This window comes from Phodopus roborovskii, unplaced genomic scaffold (genome assembly GCF_943737965.1).
Source record: "Phodopus roborovskii unplaced genomic scaffold, PHOROB, whole genome shotgun sequence".
Lineage (NCBI taxonomy): Eukaryota > Metazoa > Chordata > Mammalia > Rodentia > Cricetidae > Phodopus > Phodopus roborovskii.
Genome location: NW_026126515.1, coordinates 17,483,628 through 17,507,398, shown reverse-complemented (window position 1 = coordinate 17,507,398; position 23,771 = coordinate 17,483,628). Strand labels below are relative to the sequence as shown.

At 45.4% G+C, this 23,771-nt stretch overlaps 1 protein-coding gene across 1 annotated transcript in view; it reads left to right on the top strand.

Annotated features, from left to right (window-relative positions):
• Positions 1-9,163: 9,163 nt before the first annotated feature.
• Positions 9,164-23,771, top strand: part of Kcnk10 (potassium two pore domain channel subfamily K member 10) — a 126,065-nt gene continuing 111,457 nt past the window's right edge. The window contains exon 1 of the mRNA XM_051196156.1: positions 9,164-9,230. Within this exon, the coding sequence (XP_051052113.1) occupies positions 9,179-9,230 (52 nt within the window). The 5' untranslated portion in view covers positions 9,164-9,178. The remainder of the gene's footprint in view (positions 9,231-23,771) is intronic.

Genomic DNA, 23,771 nt, shown 5'->3' with positions numbered 1-23,771 from the left:
TGGCCTGGTTCGAGGCCTCTTGCTTCTTCTACACCCTCAATATTAGACCACTCTTAGAGACCCCTTTCCAATATCCTGCTATTGTCCAGAGTCATAGAGGTGCTTCAGCTATGTTCTGCAGGATAGGCCCCTTCACATGCTCCAGCAGCTCATAGATGGGCTAGATATTGGGGTGGACCACAGACCACAGACATCAACGCGGTCTGGTGTTATGAGGACCACTGACCCACTCACGGCCCCCAGCAGCTGAATGGACCTTGGGTCTCATCATTGCCTCAGGTAGCTATGCCTGCCGTTTTCATCAACCTGCCCTCCTCCCCAAGCAGCAAAGCAGGAGGACATCACCAAATCATCAGTCAGTGGTATAGAAAGTTTACATCCACCCAGATCTCAGCCTTCATCATGGCCAGATACCACACCATGGAGCACAGACACCAACATGGCTTCTTGTGCCAATATGGACCACGGTGGGTCCTTCCAGGAGATTCAATCCAGAGACTGAACCTTTCCTCATCCTCTCAGGCCTCCATTGTTTCCCAGAGTGTCAGGGCCATCCCACGAAGGGGCAGCTTTTTCTGGGGCCAAGTCTGCATCTGCATGAACTCCAGGCTGTTGCAAACCATCCTGCTGACCCCAGTGGGCAATGGTATCCAGTCTACTTCAGCCCTCTCTCTCACCTGTCCCCGCCAGCACATCTCCAGTTCTGCCTTTCTCCATAGGTTCATTACAGTGGCATCTACTGCCCTATGCCTTGCAGCAGTGACAGCCTGGGGGATTCTTCTGCTGCTCCCTGTCCCAGTAATTTTGAACTAAACAAGTGTGGTAGTTCGGAATGTAATTGCCACCCCCATAAGCTCATAGGGAGTGTAATTATTAGGAGGTAGCCTTGTTGAAGTAGGCGTTGCCTTGTTGGAGGAAGTGTGTCACTGTGGGAGTGGGCTTTGAGGTCTCCTATGCTCAAGTTATACCTAACTCAGACTATTGCCTGCTGGTCAAGATGTAGAACTCTCAGCTTCTTCTCCAGTCCCATGTCTGCTTACACACAACCATGTTACACCATGATGATAATGGACTAAACCACTGGAAATTAGCTACCCTAATTAAATGTTTTCTTTTATAAGAGTTGCCATGGTCATGATGTCTCTTCCCAGCAGTGGAGAATCTAAGACAGCAGGTGTTAGCTTCTAAAAGCAGCAGAAATAAGACAAATATTTCTCATCCTTCCTGCTAGATCAGTGGTTCTCAACTTTCTTAATGCTGAGAGCCCTTCCTACAGTTCCTCATGTTGTGATGACCCCAACCATGAAATCATTTCATTGCTGCTTCATAGTTATAATTGTGTTACTATTATGAATCATAATGTAAATATATGGATACCCAGGGATGTCTGATATATGACCCTTCAAAGGGGTCACGACCCACAGGTTGAGAACTGCTGCACTAGAGTTTGAGCCTACATCCCACTTGCTACTGGGGGAGATTTTTTTTCCCTATTTTTCAGCCTGTGTTATTGGCTTTGATTAGGATCTGCCAGCATCTCTAGACAGTAAGTCTCTCTAAAGGACTTTTCAATTCTGTCAAGCTTAAAGACTCTGGGAATATGATTTGCTTATATACAAACAAGTCTGTTTTGCTCATATACAAATGTTTACATATTGGAAACACGTCTGTCTCCAACTTTTAGTTCAAGTGAAAATCCTGTTTAGGTTGACATGAAAATCAGCATATTTTTCTACTATGTGATCTTGCTAAGGCTCTTATTTTTAAATTCAATAAATGTCAGCCATGCCTGTCATCCCTCAGTGTACATGTATGAAAATACTGATAATTGGAACTCAGTTTTTAAGGGGATAAGAAACAAAGATAACTTCTGGAACTAAGGGAGGGGAGAAACTTGGGTAGTAGTCACACAGTTATCTTCTGAGAATATTGTTTCGGGTGGAGGTTGGAGAGGTCTCAATCCACTAAGTCATTCTAACTATTTGCTGGTCTGGAAATATATATTTTTCTCTCTATGCAGTGTGACACTTAATCTTAGTAGAAAGAAAATGAATTTGGGTTCTATTTATTTATGTGGGCTCTCTTTTAAAGAACAATTACTATTGGGATTGAGTGATGGCTCAGTGGTTAAGAGCACTTGTTGCTCTTTCAGAGAACTCAGGTTCAGTTCCTGGCACACACATGGCATCTCACAAGCAGTGTGTGATTCCAGTTCCAGGGCATCTGATGCTCTCCATGGGCACTGCCCCCATGTAGTGCACAAAAATATATGTAATCAACACACCCATACTCATAAAATAAAATCAATGAGTCCTTACAAAAAATTAAGAATCTTAAATACTATACTGGGTATGGTGGCTCATGCCTGTAACCTCAGCATTTAGTAGGGTGAGGCAGGAAGATTGTCATGAGGTTGAGGCCAATCTGGCCACCAAATAAGACACTTTCTCAAAGCAATATAAAAACAAAAAAAGAAAACCCTCACACAAACAAATAAGCAAACAAAACTTAAAAACCATCAGTACTCAATAAGTGAAGTCATGAGTCTAGAATATGGTCATTTCAGACATTAGACTTTCTTATTCTGATTAAAACAACCTTAGAACATATTTGAAAAGCTGCATCTGTACTGAGTGTGCACACACTCTCTGCTTGTCATTACTCCCTTAAACAATACAGATAGCACCTACATTGGATTAAGTTTGACAGTAATCAAGAAATGGTTTAAAGTAGAAGAGACAGGGGCTGGAAAAATGACTCATTTGTTAAGAGGACTTTGCTATTATTCCAGAGGACCTGAGTTCAATTCTCATCACTCTACATTAGGCAGCTCATAAACTCCTATAACTCCACCTTTAAGGGTTCTGGAAGGGCCTCTTTTGCCCATCTTAGGGCATGAACTCTCAGTCATCATAAACACAACACAGACACACAGACATGTAAAAATCAATTAAAATTAAGCTTAAAAGGATAAAGTTGAAGGAAGGATGAATGCAGATTTTATGCAAATTCTCTGACATGAGATTTCAACATTCTTGGCGTTTAGTATCCATGGGGGTCCTGGAACCAATCTCAATGGCTACCAAAGAATATGTAGGCATGGTGACCAAACGCAGTCATTGATTACATCCTGGTTGTTTTAGTCCATTTGAACCACTGTAACAAAATATTTTACTTTGGATAATTTTCAAATAGGCATCATTTCTTCAGTTTTGCAGGCTGAGAAGTGCAAGACCAAGGTGCCAGGGCAAAATTGATAGTTGGTAACTGTTTGTTTATGCTCCCAGGATGGCATCTTCTTGCTGCATCTCATGTGGCTGATGGCAAAAAGGGCATACCTGGCACCTACAAGCCCTTTTGTAAAAGATTAATCCTGTTTGCGCGGTGGAGCTCTTCCGCATCATTCACCTTCTAATGACCTCACTTCTTAATAACATTACGGTAAGAATTATGTTTTGACATTTTTTGTAGGGTTACAAACACTTTGAAAAATCTTTGTGCATGCCCCCTCTCTCTGTCTCTCTCTCTGTGTGTATCTCCCTCTCTGTGTGTCTGTGTGTGTATGTCTCTGTGTGTGTGTCTGTCTGTCTCTGTCTCTCTGTCTCTGTTTGTGCACGTGTACATGCATGTTAATGTGAGTGTGTCAGGAAGGTCAGAAGGCAACTTCTAGTGAGTGAGTGTTGGTCCTCACCTTTGACCTTCCTTGAAGCAGTCTCTTTGTGAAAGAAGCTAGCTGGCTCAAGAGCTTCAGTTGCCTGTCTCAACTTCCCCTCTCAGAGCAAGAGCTGGGATTACAGGTGTGTGCTACCCCTTTCACTTTGTGTGGGGTCTATGGATCTGAACACAGTTCCTCAGGCCTGTTCTTCACCCACTGAATCACTTCCCTAGGCCCCACAGCACTGTCTTTTAAAAAACAAACAACTATGACCTTTGATAATTTTCTTTCCTCCCCTCCTCTTTCTTTCTTGCTTTCTTTCTTTTTCTCCTTTCTCTTCTTCTCCTCCTCCTTTTCCTTCCTTCCTTCCTTCTCCTTTTCCTCCCCTCCTTCCTTGTTGTGCTAAGGATTGAACCTACGGCACTATGCATGCTATGCACGTGTTCCACTACTGAGTTATATCCCCTTTTAAAATTACTTGATTTTGTAGCAGTCTCTCTAAGTTATCCAGGTTGGCACTGAACTAGCTCTGTAGCTCAGACAAGCTTTGAACTTGAGATCCTTCTGCCTCAGCCTCCCAAGTAACTTGAGATTATAGCCTTAGCTGAAAATTTCAAAAAAAAAAAAAAAAAAAAACAAACTGAGGGAAAACGTTAATTCCAGCTCAAATTCTTAGCAAACAAAACAGAACAGAACAAAACATAAATCCCCCTTAGGTTTATGTTTTGGTACTAACCCTGAGAAAGGTAGCCACTGTAACATGAGAAGCAGGATTATGGCTTACTCGTTTCGGTTAAGATGTTTGGCATAATGCCCAATGGGAGCTTAAATATTATTCTCTTACGGCTAAGATTTAAAACCGAGCGCTTACAAGGGTGGCTACTGTGTCTCCATCAGACTGTAGAGTTAATTACGACATCGTGGGAACTCACACTATGCCACCTCGTTTATTCCCAATCAGAACTTTGAGTCATCCAAATAACCCTGCAGGATGTGCGCACAAAGATCCACATTACCAGGGATATCTGACACCCACTGCCCTTTTGTTGCGGATGTGTCTCTGGCTTTTCCATGCCAAAGCACAGCCCAAGATTAGAGCAACATATACTTAAGGGTAGGTTTTCCCAGATGGTGGTGGTTGGGACCTGAAACATAAGAGTGATTCAATGCTGAGAACTATTTGGAGACACTGCCTTTGAAAAAGAAAATAGTTCTGGGAGAAATTTAAGTTATCGCCAGTGAATAATCCCTTCTTTTCCCTAAAGAGTGGTTGTATTCTTCTTCGTGTGCTCGTGTGTGTGTGTGTGTGTGTGTGTGTGTGTGTGTGTGTGTGTACACCGAGCGCGTGCACGTGCGCATGTTCAGATAATATCTTCATGAAACGAAGTACAAATAGGAGTACAAGTCTTTTGAAAAGAGGACTTGGAGCTGCCTCTCATGGATAGAGAGGTGAAGCACAGGGATGTCTTCTGTGTTTGGGGGAAGAATGATGAAAACCCAAGGGAAACTACTCTAAGCTGGTGCATGAACCCATCCTTATGAATTTAAAGTAGATTTTGATAAGAACCACCCCTCTCCCATTAGCTAAGCAGAATCCCCCAAGATGCTTTATTGTCCCATGTGATTCGCCGTCCCAGGAAATTTTAGTGCCTCACCGCCCAGTAGAATTCAACTATTCTCTGGCTGAGCAGTTTGCCCCACGCAGCTAGCTGCCCCTCAGGTCACACTGTGTCAGCCCAGGTTGCTGGGTAAGGGCTTGCCAACTCAGGCAAACTTCATTATCAGTGATGACTGAGATTTCGGGGTTTCCCCAGTCCTCCCACGCTGGGCCACGCAGCTAGCGTCAAAGAGTGCGGCAACTCTCTACTCTAAGCTGCAAGGACCGGGCGGAGGACCCAGTGCACCCTGGATGCAGCTGCTGCCAGCCCAGGGCTCCTGGCTGGGGGACAGCGAGAGCAGGGTGATTTTTCATCAGATGCCTTGTTTTCCTGCGGCAGAAATCCGAGGCGGGCTCTTTACACTAGATCTAACTGGCCCGCAGCGATAGCCATGGAAGTGGCTGTGGTGCAGAGCGAGACCCAATCACTTGCGCGGCTTTTTGTGGATGTTTTCCCCCTACATAGGCCACTTCTTTCTTCCTCCTTTGGGTAAGTGGAATCAGTTTGTAAATATCCACTGAAGGCTAACGGGTAGGGTAGGGATTGACAGTGATGGAAGAGGGGATGGGGGAGAGGAGCACAAAGGGTTAATATGCTAAGTAGTTTTTTTTTCCTGGTAGGGGGTGGTCTTGCACCTCAGTTTTGCAAGAATTACATTTAATTTCACCACCACGTGCATTGCAGGGAGGATACTGGGATTTCTTTATTTTTGTTCGACCCCCCCCCCAATAAACTTGTCCTGAAGGGTGAATGAGAGTGGGAATGACGGGATGCCCCAGAGATGAGAGGTCAGTGAAAGGCAAGAGGGAAGGAATCCAGTGATTCAGTAGAGAGATGTTCCTCTAAGCCAGTGACCAGAGCAAGGCTTCAACCCAACCAGCAGCTAGACATTCATTCTGTTCCCCAGGCCAGCAGGGTCTGCCCCAAGCCTCCCAGCCTCCCCCCTAACTGCCCTGCTGTTCTTGGGATGGAGAGGTCCTTCATTACCAAGAGGTCCTTCTAAAAAAGACCTACAACTTCCTTTGTACACAGGAGATGCTCTGTGTTTGTTGATTGACTAAACGGCAAGGCATCGGAAGATTGCTGTTTGTTCCACAAACCGGTGCTTTGGGCAGAGAGAGGATTCTTTAATGTTGATTCCTGAATGCAAGGATAGTCCAGTTCATTCTACAAAGAGCAAGAGGCTAGAGGGCTGGAAAGTCCAATATTTAGATCGTCATTACTGGAAAGAACCTGTCTGGTCAGATTGGTGGTCCTGGGGCCCCAAGATTTCGGTAAAGAAACTGTGTATCTACTGGTCAGGTTCATTTGGGGTTTTGATCTCCCCTCTCTGTGACCTTGGGAGTGTTTCTTTATCCTCCTGAGCAGAAGTCTCCTCTGTAAAAAGAGGCAAGGAAGGCATCCTTAGAGAGGTGGAGGAAGCCCATGGAGACAAGGAGAAGTTGCAATAAATCAACTGACTTGTCCTCCTAACTCAGGAGGGATTTGGAAAGAAAGTGTACTTCTGTTGGTCTCTGCTGATTCCCATGGACATGCAGGAGGGGAGGGCAGAGTGAGCTTGAAAGTGCTTCTGAGACCCAGCTTTTGGGAACCCTATCCATACCAGAGTCGATTTGCCTTATTTTCATGCCTTGTTCATCCTCACAGTCCAAGGAGGGGAAAGTATGGAAATAGCCCAGAGGAGGCAGCTCTGATACTCCTGGGGAATGCATCCAAAGAGCAGAGGAGGCAGGACATCACTCCAGGATGGTGCCAGCCTTCCTTGAGCATGGTCTGCAGAGAACTCAGGGCTCCAGTTTGGGCCTTGAGAAGTCATTGACAAAGCACTTCCCAACCTTTGTCACAGTCCATCTTTATAGAGCTTGCCCTTGGGCTTAAAGACCTGGATGTATTGTGTGTGTGTGTGTGTGTGTGTGTGTGTGTGTGTGTGGCGTGTGTGTGGGTGTGTGTGTGTGTAGGGGGGGGAACCCAGGCCTTCCCTAAGGCACCTCAAGGACCACAGCTGGCAGACTTGGAAAGAGGGCGGTTGTCACTATCTCTTCCACGTGGTAAGGCAACAGCAATCAACTTGACCTTCTGATACTAGTTCTATGAAGAAAAGGTCCATTCCAATCTTACTCTTGGCCTGGTAGCCAGAACCTGGCACAGCAATGGTACATAGAAGGGTTTTGGTTCTAAATGAACAACGGACTTTAGTAATCGTAGAGACAAGGGTACTGAGTTGAACTTCCTATTGAACACCATAGCGTGCTAATCTTACCTTTCTTTAGCAAACATTTTCTTTTTTTTTGACCATCTATTAAGTGCAAGACTGTTGCTAGGCATCCCAGGGAACTTGTAAGCAGAATTCATGTTGATTCTTGGGTGGCTCTTTCAAGAGTACTCCAGCACCTTTGGCCTTTTCTGGAGACTTAGATTTTACCATAAACTCGGTAGGCGGGGACCTAATTCAGAAAATGGCTGAGGTCTCCTGGTACCCACCATTCGTGCTGACTCTCAAGGGCTCCCTGGGTTACCCCCCTAACTTCTCAGAGTCGCCAAGCCTTAGCAACTGGACTTTCCTCCAGGGCTCCAGTGCCTCTCCCCAGCCTATCTCCCCTAGCCTCAAAGCATGAGCCCTAGTCAGGCTACAGGTAGCTGGGGGAGGGACCAAACTGTGCCCGGGGAACTAGGTGCTGTGAGATCACAGCAGAGAGATGCTAAGCAGTCCCAGAACAAAAGGCTCATGGCTGCTACGGGCATCCTCCACTCAGGAGCGCAGTGGGGACATGGGTTCGGGACTCAGACGAAAGAACCACACTGGGGAGCAGGGAGTGGTGTATCAAAAATGAACTGACAAGAGAGAGAGAGAGAGAGAGAGCGAGCAGGCACTCAGGGTGGGAGCTGTGAAAGGAGGTCACCACCCCAGGCCGAGGTCTGCGGTGGGGCCGTGGCAGGCCCTTTCCTCCGCCTTCTGCAGAGCTTCCAGGCAGCCAAGCGTGTCTCCGGCTGCAACTCCACCGAGCACGCTGTGGCCGCGCCAGTAAGTAGCAGCCGCGCCTCTGCTCGCTGTCTCTGCGCAGCCCGGCGGAGGACAGGTCTGCCACCGCCCAGCGTCCAGACCCGGTGTCCGGATCCACGCGCGCCCGGCGTTCTCCCGCAGTGGCGCGGCACCTGCAGCGCGCCACGGGGAGGGTCGCCTTGGCCGCAGCTTCCCCGGGCGCCGCGCCACCCTTCCGTCCAATGGCTTTCAGAGGGTGGGGAGTGGGGGGCGTCTCCCGGGGGCGAGGAGCGGCGGCTGGGGTGGGGCGAGTACTCTGTGATCAGCCGAGCGAGGCTGACGTGCCCGCCCGAGCGCGCGGCCGGGTGTGTGCGCGCCTGAATGTGTGTGTGTGTGTGTTTTTGTGTGTGTATGTGCGTGTGTGTGCGAGAGAGGGGGTACGAACACGCCTTTGGGGGACCCGAGGGACTCTGCGGTGGGCTTCTCTCCGGCGTCAGCCTTGCAACTGGCTGCTCAGCTTTGCGTCTGCCTACTGCGCTTCTGCAGAAGCAACCCCGCTCTTTCATCCTCTCGGAACCACCCTCAGCATCCGATCTTACTTTTTCTTTCATCCACGAGGGCAGCAGCTGGCCACCTCCTTAACCGGTGCAAACACCCAAGTGCTCAGCGCTTCCCTCAGCTAGTATTTTCCCGCTTGTCTTTCTTTGGGGCTCCCTAGGAGCCACTGAATGCTCCTCCACCCTCACAAATTGTTCCGTTGGTCTCTTTAACCGAAGAGCTGTAAATCTTGAAGACATTATTATTATTATTATTATTATTATTATTATTATTATTATTATTTTGATTCTTTCTATTTCACCCCTCCCCCCTGTGGGCAACGGAGCAATGAAATTTCCAATCGAGACGCCAAGAAAGCAGGTGAACTGGGATCCTAAAGGTTCGTATTGCCTACTTCGGGGCTACCCTGGCTCTCCTCCACCAGCAGGTCCCTCCCTGGCAGGAGTGGATGAGCTTGCTCCCGGCAGCACGCGTCCGTCCGGAGGCTGGGAAATGCGCCTGGCAACTGCAGCGTGGGTGGGAGGAGGGCGGAGGCAGAGTGGGTTCGGAACCCAGATCGCGCCTGTCAAGATCACATAATCGTTGTCCCTCTAGGATGGTTTCACAATCTATTTAAAGATATACCAAGCTGGCTGTTTGTTTTGAAATTTCACCAAGTGTTGGTATTTGCGTTTGACTTTGTGTGTGTGTGTGTGTCCTTTGTTTCTGGTGATCTTTGTCTCTCTGGCAGACGGGTGGGGTGGCTCCTCCCCTGGACCTGGAGCTGCACTGCATGGCCTGGGTGTCCTCAGGGGGACAGGTTTCTTGGCAGCATCCAAGGCTGCGATCTGCAGCAGCTGTCGCTGGGGTAGTAGCACTTCTCTCTGTAGGACATGTAGAATAATGGATACCCACAGGGCCTCCAGAGTCTTTGCTTGGTCTTATTACCAATCCTGCCCGCTAGTTTGGCTCAGGTTGTAGAAAAGATGTGGGGGAGTGGTTTTCCCGACAACGTTGAGTCTGGGAAAGGGTCACGGGGTGACCTACAGTGTGCCCACTCACACAATGGTGGGGTATACTTTTAGGAATGTGAGGTCACTTTTCCTTCCGGTAAAGGAGATGTTAATGTACAGCTATTATGGCTCTTAATGATCAGCATGGGGACAGGAGAAGTTGAAACAGTGTGTCTGGTCACCTCTTAGCCTATGTACAAGCTGAACTGAGAGGTAGGCAGCCAGTGCTTGGAGTGGGGTCTTGGGGTTAAATTTTTGTGTGTGTTTAAATTTCTTTTTTAAAGAGTGTTTTTATTTAGTCTTTGACAGTTTCAGGCAATACAATCTTGATCATATTTAATTCCTGCTTAGTTCCTCCATTTAAATTTCTTAATGACTACATTTCTTCCCCTTCCCAGACTGGAACCAGGAAAGCAAGTTATTTGTGGAGTGAATGTCTTATGAATCGACTGGCTTACAAGCCAGTGAAGAGGCTCTCTCGCCCTTCATTTTGCAAACACCTTCAGTACAGCCCCAGCCTTCTGTTTGGTCTCCAAATCTCTGGAAATAAGAAGTGGGATTTGGCTTTTTGTTTTGAATCCTTGCAGGACATATTTATTTGTCAAATACATGCTTCCCACCAGGCACAGTCATGGTCCTGGAAATATAGTCAGAACAGGACAGACAAACTATGTGTCTTCTTGGAATTTACAGTGTGGGTGTCGGGTCAAAATTAGTCACTTCAGGGGAGGAGTTAGTAATTACACATGTAGCACATTTTGTGAGCACTGTGGGGCTTTAAGAAAGTCTGATAAAAAAGACTGGAGCTGGGGTGTGGTGGTTCATGCCTACAATGCCAATGGAGTCAGGATTTCTATTAGTTCGAGGTTACCTTGGGGCTCTATAGTGAGTCCCAGGTCAAACCTGGGCTTCTATACTGTTTGAAACAAAACAAAGCAGATTGACAAAGACCAAGGGAGAGGATGCTCAGGAGGTTTTTGTAAGGCAGTGTACTGGACTGACACCTAGAATGGGAGTTATCTAGCCAGTGAGAAGGGCATCTGCCATAGGAAGAGGGAAACTGCAGGACCAAGGTTGCAGAGAGGAAGGAACGCTTGCATTTGATGAGCTCAAAGTAGTGTCCCATGCCTGAAGGAGAGCGAAGGCAAGGAAAGGGTGTTGTGAGGTGTGTGTGTGGCTAGGGGAATCTACAGACTCTGGCTCCAAAGCCCCAGTGGTGGTGCCGATAGAGTCAGGTTTCAGATCCAGGAAGATGAGTCTTGATTTTAAGCCTCGAAGAGTTTTAGATGGAGTCATGGGATCTAAGTTTCTAAAGCATTGCCATGTGATGGGACTATGGGGGACCAGATACAATGGCGCACTAACCAAGGCCGTGGCCGTGGGGATGGAGAGATGATGGATCAGCAAGCTGTGGTGACCCAAAATCAACAGGATTTGTGAAAGAAGCATCCAGGAGGGACGTCCAAAAGCACTGGGATTCGGTTGGGGCAGGCCCGGTGTGGAGAAAGGAGTGTGCTCACTCTAGGGTGAGATGTCCCCAGGAGGCAGGGGTTGACTGGGGAGGGGACGATAGCTTCCGAACTTTCAGTAGAAGAAACATTGAGAGACTGTCTTCGTGATGCTGGCTTTGGTTTGAAAACTGATTTCTGTAATAGATTCTTGGGTCCCAGTGACAAGTGCTTCTCACAAATTTCCCACATTTCACAGCCTGATACGGAGAAGGAAAGCATACACGTAGCTTCTACAGTTACAACCACAGCTGCTAAAAATAAACATCTCAATAAAAATAGCATCACTTCATGAGCTAGCCCAGCATGCCAGGTGCTTCATGTCCATTATTTCATTCACTTATTCTCACAATGCTTTAATTAAAAATTTAGTTAGCATATGAAGAATGGGTTTCATGATGAAATCTTCATTCATATATGTCATTATACTTTGCATATATTCATGTCCTCCACCCCAATTATCCACCCCAGTCCTCCCCCCCTCACTGGTGTCCTTCTGGTTTGCTTTCATTATTAAAAAAGAAAATCTCTATTTTGTTCTGTGTGTATGGCTGTCTTGCCTATGTATGTCTGTGTACCACATGCATATAATATCCATGGAGACCAGAAGTGTAAATAACAGATCCCTCTTGGAACTGGAGTAACAGATGGCTATTCAGTTGTCATGTGGGTACCAGGAACTAAGCCTAGGTCCTCTGGAAGAGTAGTTAGTCTCCAGGCTCCATGTTTACAATCCTTATTTCATGTTATATTACTGTCCTATTTGACCTTTGCTTGTCGCCAGGACACTGTGAAACTGCCTTCCCCTGAAGTGGTCTGGTTCACACCTTTAATTTCTGATTGGTATAGGTGACTAGAGTCTCTCTGTGAGGCAGGAGGAAAGTGGGCGTGCCTTAGAATTATGTGCCGGACACCCATCAAATACCTTACATATATTAGTTTCATTCATGTTGACAAATATCTTAGGAGGAAAGCATTATCCTGCTTTTAGAAATGAGGGAACTGAGGAATAGAGAGAGCAAATAACCTGCTCAGAGTTGCACGTCCAGTAGGAGGAGGGACTAGATTAGAATCTGGGCTCTTCAGCATTCTTCTAGCCCGTGTCTCATAAACTACTGGGATGATGGACTCTTGCCTGATGGGTCTCCCATCACTCAGGGAGTTTTTCTCATCTGACCTGGTCCCACAGCCACTTTTATTTATTTTTTTTTTAGGCACCAGAAATTTTATTTAATCCACTTTCCTTTTTTAACATTCTAGACACTGTAAACCAAATTAATCTTTTTGTTACCCAGGCTTGTGATAGGAACCATTGATTACAAAGCAGTGACAGACCTTAGCCTATTTGCTTTTTCTGGTCCCTTTCAATCTCTAGCTGTCACTTGTCCTTTCTTGGTTATCTCTTAATCTATTCTAACCCTGTGAAATAAGAACCAAAAGTGCCAACCTCAGTATTCTGAGATTTAAGAGATGATCCAATGGTAAATAAGCTCTGAGGAAGGCCCTTCCAAGTCCAGTGGCTCCTGCCCTATGGTAGTTTCTTCTTGGGAAAGCACACAGATCTAACAAAGACCAAGTGAGGGTCTGGATGGTAAGGTGCATGGGCCTGTGACCGCCACTAGCCACATCTAGCCTCAGGACTTCAAAGACTCCAGAGCTCATGTCCCCTGTGGAGGGCTCCCAGGTACCTCTCTCTTGACTGGAGACTCTCAGTTCCCTTCACCACACCTAGAACAGTATGAAGGACACAAGAGAGATCAAGGACAGAGTAACCAGCCCCAGCAGGACGAACACTGGCGAAGCAACTGCAAAGTTGGTGACATGTGCTCTTGGGAAGAGAGGCAGGGCCTGGAACAAGGATGGCAGCTGGAAGGTGAAGGGCAGTCCTGTCTCTCAGTAGCGGTAGTGATCAGGCTTGAAGGGGCCATCAATGGGCATGCCCAGATACTGGGCCTGCTTCTCAGTCAGCTTGGTCAGCTTCACATTCAGCTTGCCCAGGTGGGCTTCAGCCACTGCCTCATCCAGCTTCTTAGGCAAGAAGTGAACCCCAACGGGGTATTTATCTGGGTGGGTCCACAGCCACAGCCACTTTTAAAATAACCACTATGAGGCTTAATATTAATTACAAACTGTGTAGCCTATTAGCACAGGCTTATTATTAACTGGTTCTTACAACTTAAATTAACCAATTTCTATTGATCTGTTTATCGACACGAGGCCTGTACCTTACTGGTGATGCTTGGGCATTTTTTTCCTTGGTGGCTGGATGGTGTCTCTTAGACCTCACCTTTTTAAAAATTAATTTACATTTTTACATTCCAATCCCAGTCCCCCCTCTCTCCTCTCCCTCCTGCTACCCCCAACGTCCCCCCTCACCTCCCATCTGCTTCTTGGAGAGGGTAAGGCCTCCCATAGGAAGTCTACTAAGTCTGTCCCATCATCTCGTTGAGACAGGACCAAGGCATCTCTCCACCTCTCCACCTGCTGGTTCCCCATTTGTCAAACCCCACCTTCTTTCTCCCTGAATCTCTGCTTGGATTTCCCACCTGGCTCTATTCTTCCTGGCTATTGGCTAAATAAACTTTTTCTTAACTAATGCTAATAAAACATATTCACAGCATACAAAGAGAAATCCCACATCAGTGAAAACCTCTCAGAAGGGGGAAAAAGAGAAAGAAGAGAATGAAGAGGAGAGGGATTAGAAAAGGAGGGGTATGCATTCAAAGTCACCAGAATCATTTAGTGGTACCTTCCTGCCTAGTTGGGATTTGCTTGCTGTTAAAGTATGTTAAGAGCTTTTAAGCCCCAAAAACATTAATGCAGGATGTTTAATGCCTTGAGGCAAGTGGATCAATATAGTGCAGAAAACTCAAGATTTGGGGGCAGAAGAGAATTAGCTTTTGAAGCCAGCTGTAACTGCTACTAGCTGCGTGACTTCAGGCTATTCATTTAGCTTCTCTAGGTCCTACTTTCTTCCCATAGAGAGCAGTCATTGACGCGACCTTGTGTACCTCCCCGACTCTCTCATCATACTACCCTCCCGGTAGTATGGTTGGGCATACGGGCAGTGACTTGCCCTACTCCTCTTCCCCATCTCCTCTTCTTCTGTAAATAAATCATGTTGTTTTTTGTCTCAGGGCCTTTGCATTTGTTCTTTGAGATGCTGGTGATGAGTATTCACACACCTGGCTCCTTTCTTCCATGTGACTCTCAGGTCAAATGTTACCTCCTCTGAAAGGGATTTCCTGCCCTATTTGAAGAATCCAGTTCCCTGTCTCTGCCAGGTTCTATAATGTGTCATCTGCTTAAGGGTTTTTCTGGCAGTTGCTTAAATTGGGAACCATCTTCTTATATATCACATTTGATGCCAGCCTCCTTTACTAGCATGTGAGCTTTATGATCATGAGCAGGTGCTTCCTCATCCTGTTCATTATTGTACTTCAGTGCTGCAAGAAGTACCTGGCAGACATTAGTCACTCATGGAGCCATTATTTAATGGCTGATGAGTTGGATGGATTGACGGAGATAGGAATGGGTTAAAGGGGGAGGAGAGCTAGGTAGAGGGAGAGATGGATAGGTGCACATAGATTCATGTTTGGATGGATGATGAGCAGGTGGATGGGTGGGCTTGGAGGAAACCTGAGACTCTGTGCATCATGAAATTCTAGAATCCTCTAAGCTACAAACCACAAAGTACAAATAAGGCTAGAAGAATACTGTCTTCAATAACATGGTCCCAGAATGGATACCCATAATTCCTTTTCCTTTCTTTTTCTCAAGCCTGTAGCATACACTTTCCTTTTCCCCTTTCTCCAGAACTGAAAGACGACAATAGTATGAGGTAGTGATGCCAGGTGGGTGTGGCCAGTCAGACAAAGATCTGGTCAGTATTGAGTTAATAATGGAGCTGCAGCTATTTGCAGGCACTTTAATACACTCGAGAAGTAAGACCTTGGGACTGGAGCTGGATTCTTTTAAAAAGCTGCACTTTCAGAAAGGCCTTCTTCACCTCTTGTGTAGCGCTTTTCAGTTTACAGAACACCTTTAACAAACGATGTCATTTATTCTTCAGGCAACTTTTTTTTGTTGTTGCAGATATTAGAGTTTTGTCTTACTGCTGGGAAAGTTAGAATGTAGAAAAAGGATAAACTGCTTATTTGGGGCCTCCAAACTTCAAATGGGTGGAGCAGAGGCAGACTCAGGCAGTTTCCTTCATACCTTCTGTCCGTCCTTCTCTCCAGGGTCTTTATCAGTTCCAATGTCACCCTTACTTCCTCCTCAACAGTATCCTCCCAAATCTCTTTGAGAGAGGTGCAGGTCTCCAGCTGTGGGCTGTTTCAGCAGCTTGCACCTGCATAGAGCGACATATATGTTACCTCGTGAGTCAGAATGTAGAATTCAGTCTGCCTATAGAAGCCCACCTTCCATTCTGCCTAAAAGAAGTCTGTGGTGGATGGGAGCTAGACTGAGTTTGTGAGGTCCCATGAGTGTTGTCTTTGTTAGCATGTTTCCAAACACACATTTGCACAGTTTAGGTTTTCTGGAAGGGAAATCATCTATTTCTGATTTGATATCCAACTTTCAGAAGATCAGCATTCCAAATGCAATTATTAACGAGCCCAAATCACCATAATTAGTTCAGAAAGTACAGCAGGATGATGTCCCAGAGATTTTCTGGGATAAGATTTGGTTCAAGCGTCCTTTACAGCATGGTTGATTCTTCCTCTGTGGAATGAAGACAGGGCATGTGCATGGTTGCTGTCCATCCCATTCCTAACATATCTATGCCTTGGCTTCACCTTAAGTTAGGTCATTTGAGAAACACGGTGCTGTTTTGCCCCAAATGGAAACTGAGATATTGTATACTGTTTATTAGACAATGAGTTAGTGAATTGCTTTTTACTTTTAGTCTATGGGGAATCTCTCTCTCTCTCTCTCTCTCTCTCTCTCTCTCTCTCTCACACACACACACACACACACACACAGAGAGAGAGAGAGAGAGAGAGAGAGAGAGAGAATGTTGAATGATAGAGCAGAAAGAAGCCATTTGGCCACAGCCAATTAAGATGCTTCAGTTTAGTCCCTGGGTGAAAGCAGAAATTTGAATAAAAATGATGATATCTTTTCATCATTTTGTTAAATATCATTCATATTTTGTTAAGAGGGCACTTAGTGAGTGGCTCACATTGAGTTAGATCAGCTTAGGGGCCCATCCACAGGCTTTGCTATGGAACATAAATGTGGCATTGGGAGTAAGGTCACTGTATTGATTTATACCCTCCTGGCTTATTTCTGTCCTTAAGAATCATCTTATTCTGAACTCTGACCCTTTGGGTCCTTCACAGCAGCTTAGTGTTGTCTGTGACACTTACTGTCACCCAGAATTGGGAGAACAGAGACCTCATATCTACTCTACAGAACATCTATCCAGGGCTTATGGACAAAATTTGAGATTTCTGTTTTATTCTTCCAAGTGTCTGGAACTGGGTGCCATGGAGTGGCAATGAACCCTGACTTTCTTTGTCCTTTGCTTGAGGTTGGAGGTGTGAGGGCCACAGCCACTGGCCAAAGAAGGAATGGGCATGAAGAAAATGCTCTCCCTTTACCATGTCCAGACAGAGAGGCGGGGGGAGGAGGAGGGGCATTAATGACTGCAAGCGTGGAATTGTGGATGTTAAGGACTATAAGAGTAGAGTCAGGGATTTTGTGTATAAATTTGGCTTTATTGCTTCAGTGTAAGTAAACAGGGTTTGTTGCTACCACACACAAGCAGCCACCACAAGCAGCTTCTCCCTCCTCCCTCTTTCCTTCCTTTCTCTGTCCTCACCCTGTTCTTACAGAGTTCTGCTCTTTGTTGCTATTGCCTCTGTGAAATAGTCTCTCTTCCTCCCTTACCCAGTCATTCAATGTAGGGAGTTGTAGTTATTAAATAGATAGTGGAAGACACAACGAGATTTTTCTTTCAGATGAAGGAGAACTTGAAAGTTCACCGTGGCCTTTGTAGATAGGCTTGAAGTGCCAGTCCTTGTAATTATGACACAGAAGCCAGAAACAAGTATACTATGCAGAGAATAAGCTTCTTATGTAGATAAGTAGGCTAGCGGTCTCCTGAATTACAACAAAATATTCTAGTAGGATAAAGATAAATATTGTGATTTAACCTGTATGTATTGTGCATGAGTTATTGTGTGTTCATGTGTGAATGAATGCGTGTGGACGTTAGAGGGTATCATCCGTCTGTCCGTCCGTCCATCCATCCATCCATCCATCTCTTTACTTTTTTGAAGACAGGGTCTCTCACTAAATGGAAGTCATTTGGGCCAGACTGACTGGTCAGAAGCTTCAGGAATTTTCATAGTCCTAGTCCTGGGTTATAGATGTGTGCTGTCGTACACAGCTTTCATATGGATGTTGGGGGGCTGAACTCAGTACAGTGAGTAGTTTACTGAGCCCCATAATTTTAATGTGATATGAACCTCGTAGGTCAAACAGATGCTGGGTGTTAGTTGTGATACTTGATAATTGAACACTCACCAACGTTGCCAACTAAAAAAAGAAGTTAGGTAAATAGCTGAAGAAATGGCAAGAGGAAAATATTAAAGACAAAAATTCCTACCTATTAGTTTATTTCCCTTCTTTAAAAATTGGAGATGGCTTACTTTTTTACCTATTTTATCTGCAGACCAACCTGAGCCATAACCCAAATCTACTGGTTGTGATTGTTGTTTTAGGTTAAAGGCATACATTTCTCACTGCAAAAAAACTTAGGTCAGTTCTGGTCCAGCATATACATTATTAGAATGGCTTGAGAAGAGATTAAATGCAGGTTATAATCATTTAACTTAGACTCAAGGTAAGATATCCCCTTGTGCAGATGGCAGCTGTGGGAGGATCAGAGTTACAAGGTTGCCTCTGCTGCACCTATAGAAAAGAAGAGAATGGAGTTGTTGATCACTGAGTCTCTTTGGTTTTCTTTTGAGTTACATTGCTTAGTTGTTACTGACTGGAGGAAATTTCTTCATTTTGCCTTGGCCTCTTTAGCTGTAAGATGGGCAAATTATAGCCAGCACATCCTTGGCTTGCTATGTAGTTGACATGAAATGAAATGATGCATCCAGAGTTCTTCTAAGTGTGGCATTGATGATGGATGCCCTATGCTTGTGTGAAGCTTGCAGCAACTCTCAGCTTCTTGAGATACATCTGAGTCACAGTCCGGGTTTCTGGGAAGTGTGATCTGTGGCAGAGGCATCGACACCACTCTTGGGAGTTTTCTGGGGTCCCAATGCCCTTAGTCTAGGTTTATGAAATCTAGGCTGTTCTGATTAAAAAAAAAAAAAGATCAGAGAAAAAAACATAGTTTGCCATTGCAATGTTTGAGTTTGAGTTCTTGTTCTACTGACTTTGTTGGCTGAGTATCTTAGTCCATTTAGGTTGCTGTATTAATACGAGACCAGCGTGTGGACTTGGAAAAATCACGTAACCTTTTGAGCCTTTATTTGTCATCCACCCCCCACCCCAAAACACATCTTACAATAACATTTTTGGCAATTTAGATAATCAATTGAGATAAATGTAACTATGATTTATAAACTGTAAAATTCTGTACCAGCTTTTCCCAAAGTGTGTTCTGTGAGATACTGCTGGTATCAATCCATGCTCTGAAGGAAAGACAAAAATCAGGCCTGTCTGGGGATGGAGCCAGTGGTAGAGCCTGGCATACCCATAAGGCCCTGAGTTCGATCCCAAACACCAAATACCAAAAAAACAAAACAAAACAACAAAACTGCTGTCAGAATACAAAAACAAAACAAAACAAAACAACACCCCAACCCAAAAACCCCCCAAAGCAAAAAACCAAAACAACAAAACCAAAACCCAAAACCAATAACAACAGTGGCAGCAACATCAATGACAGGTTTTCATGAAATAATTTTGCAGAATGATGTTTGTCCAGTCCCTCGAAAGTCTTCACAGGCCCTTAGTGTTTTACTGTATCACTGGCCACCAAATAAATCCCAACATTTAACAGGCCTGGTGTATGTGAAGCACTGGGCTTCATCCCCACAACTATTAAACAAGAAAGTATCTATTGAGCTATTTTTATGAGAACCATGATGATGATGTCAGTGATTATCCAAAAGGAGAAAGGCTATAAAACAACACCTTTTAACTCACTGTGAAAACCAGAGATTGAATGGGAAAACTCAAACTTCCCTATTATGAAGAGTCTTCATAAGCTTTTTTTTTTTTTCATATATTTAGTAGTTGAAAGTCCAGCCTTTGGCTATGTATAGTGGATCATACCTGTAATCCCAGTACTTGGGAGGATGAGGCAGGATGTTATGAGTTCTAGGCCAACTTGAGCTACATGGTGAGACCCTGTCTCCAAAGAGCTCTATCTCTCTACCTCTCTCTCTCTGTCTCTCTGTATCTCTCTCTCTCTCCACACACACACCTCCCCCCAAAAACAATACCCTAAAACAAACTCTACACTCCAGTCAGTGTTCTCAAATAAAGTCAGAAGTAGCAGGGTAGTCTCTGGTCTGAGCAACCAAATGTTGAGGAATGGGGTGTCCATATCCGTGATGATACCATCTGAATCGTGTGATTGAGACATGAGTGGGTAGCTCGTTGAGATGTCAGGGACAGCGTGCTTGGGGTAACAGGCACACACAATGACACGCTGGTGGAGGAGGACTGTTACCACTCCCCTGTCATATTTCCAGTAAGCACTCTTTTGACAAACTGTTGCATCGTCTCTGTAATCTTGAACAAATGGTTTCCTGGAAGGAGGCTGCGTCAGGGCTCCCACGATTTCTGAATCACACACCTGGCTCATTCCTCGTGTGACTTGTATTTTGAGGGAAGTCAGGAACAGAACGGTGTGAGGACGGTATCTTTGAGTGTCACTGTGGACTTGAGCAGGATCGAGAGGTGGGGACTGTTGGGTATATCATGCTCCACCCAAAGTGACAATAGGAGGGGTGTAAGGCAGGGGCGAGAGGGCCCCTAGCGCAGTCCTGTACTAGAGCCAGCTCTTATGTTGTCTGTAACCATGGTAACTAAGGGCTGAAAGAATCTTAGGATGCCCATATGCCACTGTAACACCCCAAACCCCACTGAGCCTATTATTTTCCCTCTGTTCTTTCAACCTGAAAACTCCTTCTGCCCCCCCCCATGGGATGAATTCTTATTTGGTACCTTAAATATTAAATTTTTATTTATTTGTCATATATGTATGTATATGTATTATATCATGTGTGTATATTATATATGCACATACAGATGTACATACAGAGAGAGACAGAGAGAACAACTTGTAGGAGGAGCTTCTTTTCTTAGACATGGGTTCTGGAGATCAAACTAAGGTACTAAAACTTGATAGTAATCACCCTTACCCACTGAACAATCTCGTTGTCCCACTGGGGTGTGTGTGTGTGTGTGTATTTGTGCCTGTGTATAGGTGTGACTGCTTGTTGTGTAAGCATTCTTGGAGCCTAGAGGTGAAATTTGGGATATCTTCTTCCATAGCACCCCTGCGCCTAGAGTTCAGTGATTTTGTAGATTGAATGGCTTTGATCCCCTGTGACCCCCAGTGCTGGGACTATAGACATTTAAGTGGACACTGGTGTTTTTATCCTTGCATGGAAAGCACTGTACCCACTCAGCCAGGGCCTGGGGGCTGTTAACTGTTAACTGTACACTTCTGAACCCCCTGTTTTCTTGTTTTAATTTTCTGTGTATGGGCTTTTACCTGTATGCATTTCTGTGTACTGCATGGATGTCTGAGTGTCTGTGGAGGCAAGAAGAGAGCACACTCTGGAGCTGCTGTTAACATATGAGTTGCCGTGTAGATGTTGAGAATTGAACTTGAAAGGTGCTGAAGCCCCGCTTTCAGCTCCTGGGTCCACAGTGGCTTTGTTATGACCTAGGCCTGGCCTGCATATGCATAGCGTACTCAGCATTTCTGTTTCTACCGTGAAAAGTTTCATAAGGCTGGGTTGCACATGCTGCAGGTGTAATTACAGCTGTACCCGATGACGGTGGCTCTCGCTCTGTGATGTTGACAATGTTGCTTCTCTGGCAGCTGGGTTAGATGCTGAGAGTTTTGGATGTGTTCCCCAGGAAGACAGAAAGCCAATGAGGCTTGATACATTCAAACTCTGGTCTTTTGCCAAAAGACTTTGATATTGGCTTGAGGGGGATGTGTGGTATGGTGTCTTCAGGGTGGTATCATGAATGGTGGTCACATTATGACCAGTGTAGCAGGTGATAGATGAGGTGTTTGTTTATTTCTTCAGGATAATAGTATCTCCAGGAATGGTGTAGAGGCTACTAAAAGTTCATTTTAAAGATTATTAAAACCACTCGTAAACTGCACAATGGATTTAGCAAATGTTTATAATGGAAAACTGCTATGTGGCTGGAACACTGGACTTTATCAGGACATTTGGATCTTCTTGTAGAACTCGTAGGAGCTAAAAAGCATATAGTTGTGAAAAGAGAAGTGTTTCATGACATCTTTGGTTATGAGAACCAATTATGCAAAGGGGAGGTGTGTTGCAGAGCAATGGCTCTTGCATATTCAATTTCTTACTTGAAAGAATCTTTTTCTCTGGCTTTGTCACTCAGCCCTTGATTCTATGGTAATTTATGCATTTGGAGTGATCAAATCAATAAACGGAAAGCTATAGTGTGTCCATATTCTCCTAACTTCAAATGATTCATGGAAGCATGCAGCTGTCGGTCCAACATAGCAGGCCTAATAAAGATTGCCAGCATCCCCTCCCCCCCATGCCGGCTGTCGCCTTGTTCATGGCGTGTCCAGAGGTATTGTAACATAGCGGTATTTTTCCTTTGACTATAATAGGACCCCCTCCCTGCTTGTCCTGTCCTTGGGGCCTCAGCTCAGAAGTCCTCCTCTGAGCCTGAATTAATGAGAGACTATGACGCATTGATTCCTTTCTCTGGCAGGCTGAGAACACAACTTCTATAGACACATGAATGCCAGATTATCAGGCAGTGAGTGCTGTATTCAGCCCCAGTTATAAAGAGAGGCAGACCAGACAGCCACAGGGGGCTGGAGTTTGGGAGCTCTGCAAGTCCTTGTCCACTTTGACCCTCACCACTGTTTCCCATGGCTGTCAGGATGCCTTGTGTTGTTATTCGTCATCCATCTGGTTATTCTGAACACTTACTGAGTGAGCTTAAACAGAAATGGGGCTGGGTACTGTATACAGACACATGGAGAAGTGCGAAGTCCCCATGGGCACTCAGAGGAGTCACAGTTTGGCCATCAAGACAAGTGCTGAGTCAAATACTTACGATGTACTGCGAGAAATCCATTGCTAGAGATGCGGATTCAGACCTGGTACTCAGACCACACCTGCTTTCTGCCCAACCTGAGTCTCCTCTGTCACATACTCCTGCTGCATGATGTCCTGCCTGCATGCATGGAGACCAACAAATGTGTTCTGAACCTGCAGGGACAATAAGCTAAAACAAATAATTCCTCCTTGCTTGGGGTTGAGTCTACACTGGTCCTTATGGGCTCATAAGGACCTTCTCCCAGCCTTCTCTGTACAGCCTTCTCCCCAGCTGGTAGCACTCTTTTGGAGGCTGTGGAGCTTAAGGAAGTGGGTCTGGCTGGTGGAAGTAGGTTACAAAGGACAGTGGGCTTCAGAAGTGGTAGCCTGACTCCTGCTTCCGGTCCTGTTTGATTTCCTGGTCTGCTGTGGTATGAGGAGTCTCGGACACATGCTTTCTTCTCTGTGCTTTTTCCTCCATGATGGGCTGCAATCTCGCTGAAATCGGTGCCCAGATACATTTTCCCTCCCACAAGTTGTTTTTTGATCACAGTGGTTCAAACATAACCAACTCATCCCTTATGCTGTTTCTAAAAGGTGGTTTAGCCACAGATTTGAGAAAAGTAACTAAATCAGCAGGTTCCCCATAAAAATAATCCCACTCTTGGTTACAGTTGGTATATGACTGCCACCACCAGTATCCAACAGACACACACACACACACACACACACACACACACACACACACACACACACACAAGTATCCAACCTTACTGTCTTACTTCTATCACTTACAGCGCTCTCTAACTTCTTTATGGAGAGAGTCTTACTATGTAGCCCAGTCTAAGCGTTGAACTTGCCACTCTCCTGCCTCAGCCCCTAGCATTACAGGTCTGGACTACCTGATGCTAGACAGTGCATCAACACCTCCATTCCCTGAGCATTGCGTATGTTTTGGGCAGGGCCTCAGTTTCCTCACAGTGATAACTCACTTGATGCTGTGTCTTTTATTGGTTTCTTAGCAACCTTTCCATCTGTGGCTCTCTTCTCTAATTCCCTAATGGTGCTTCTTGCACTTCCCAAACAAACTACAAATTCTCACTGTAGGTTCAGC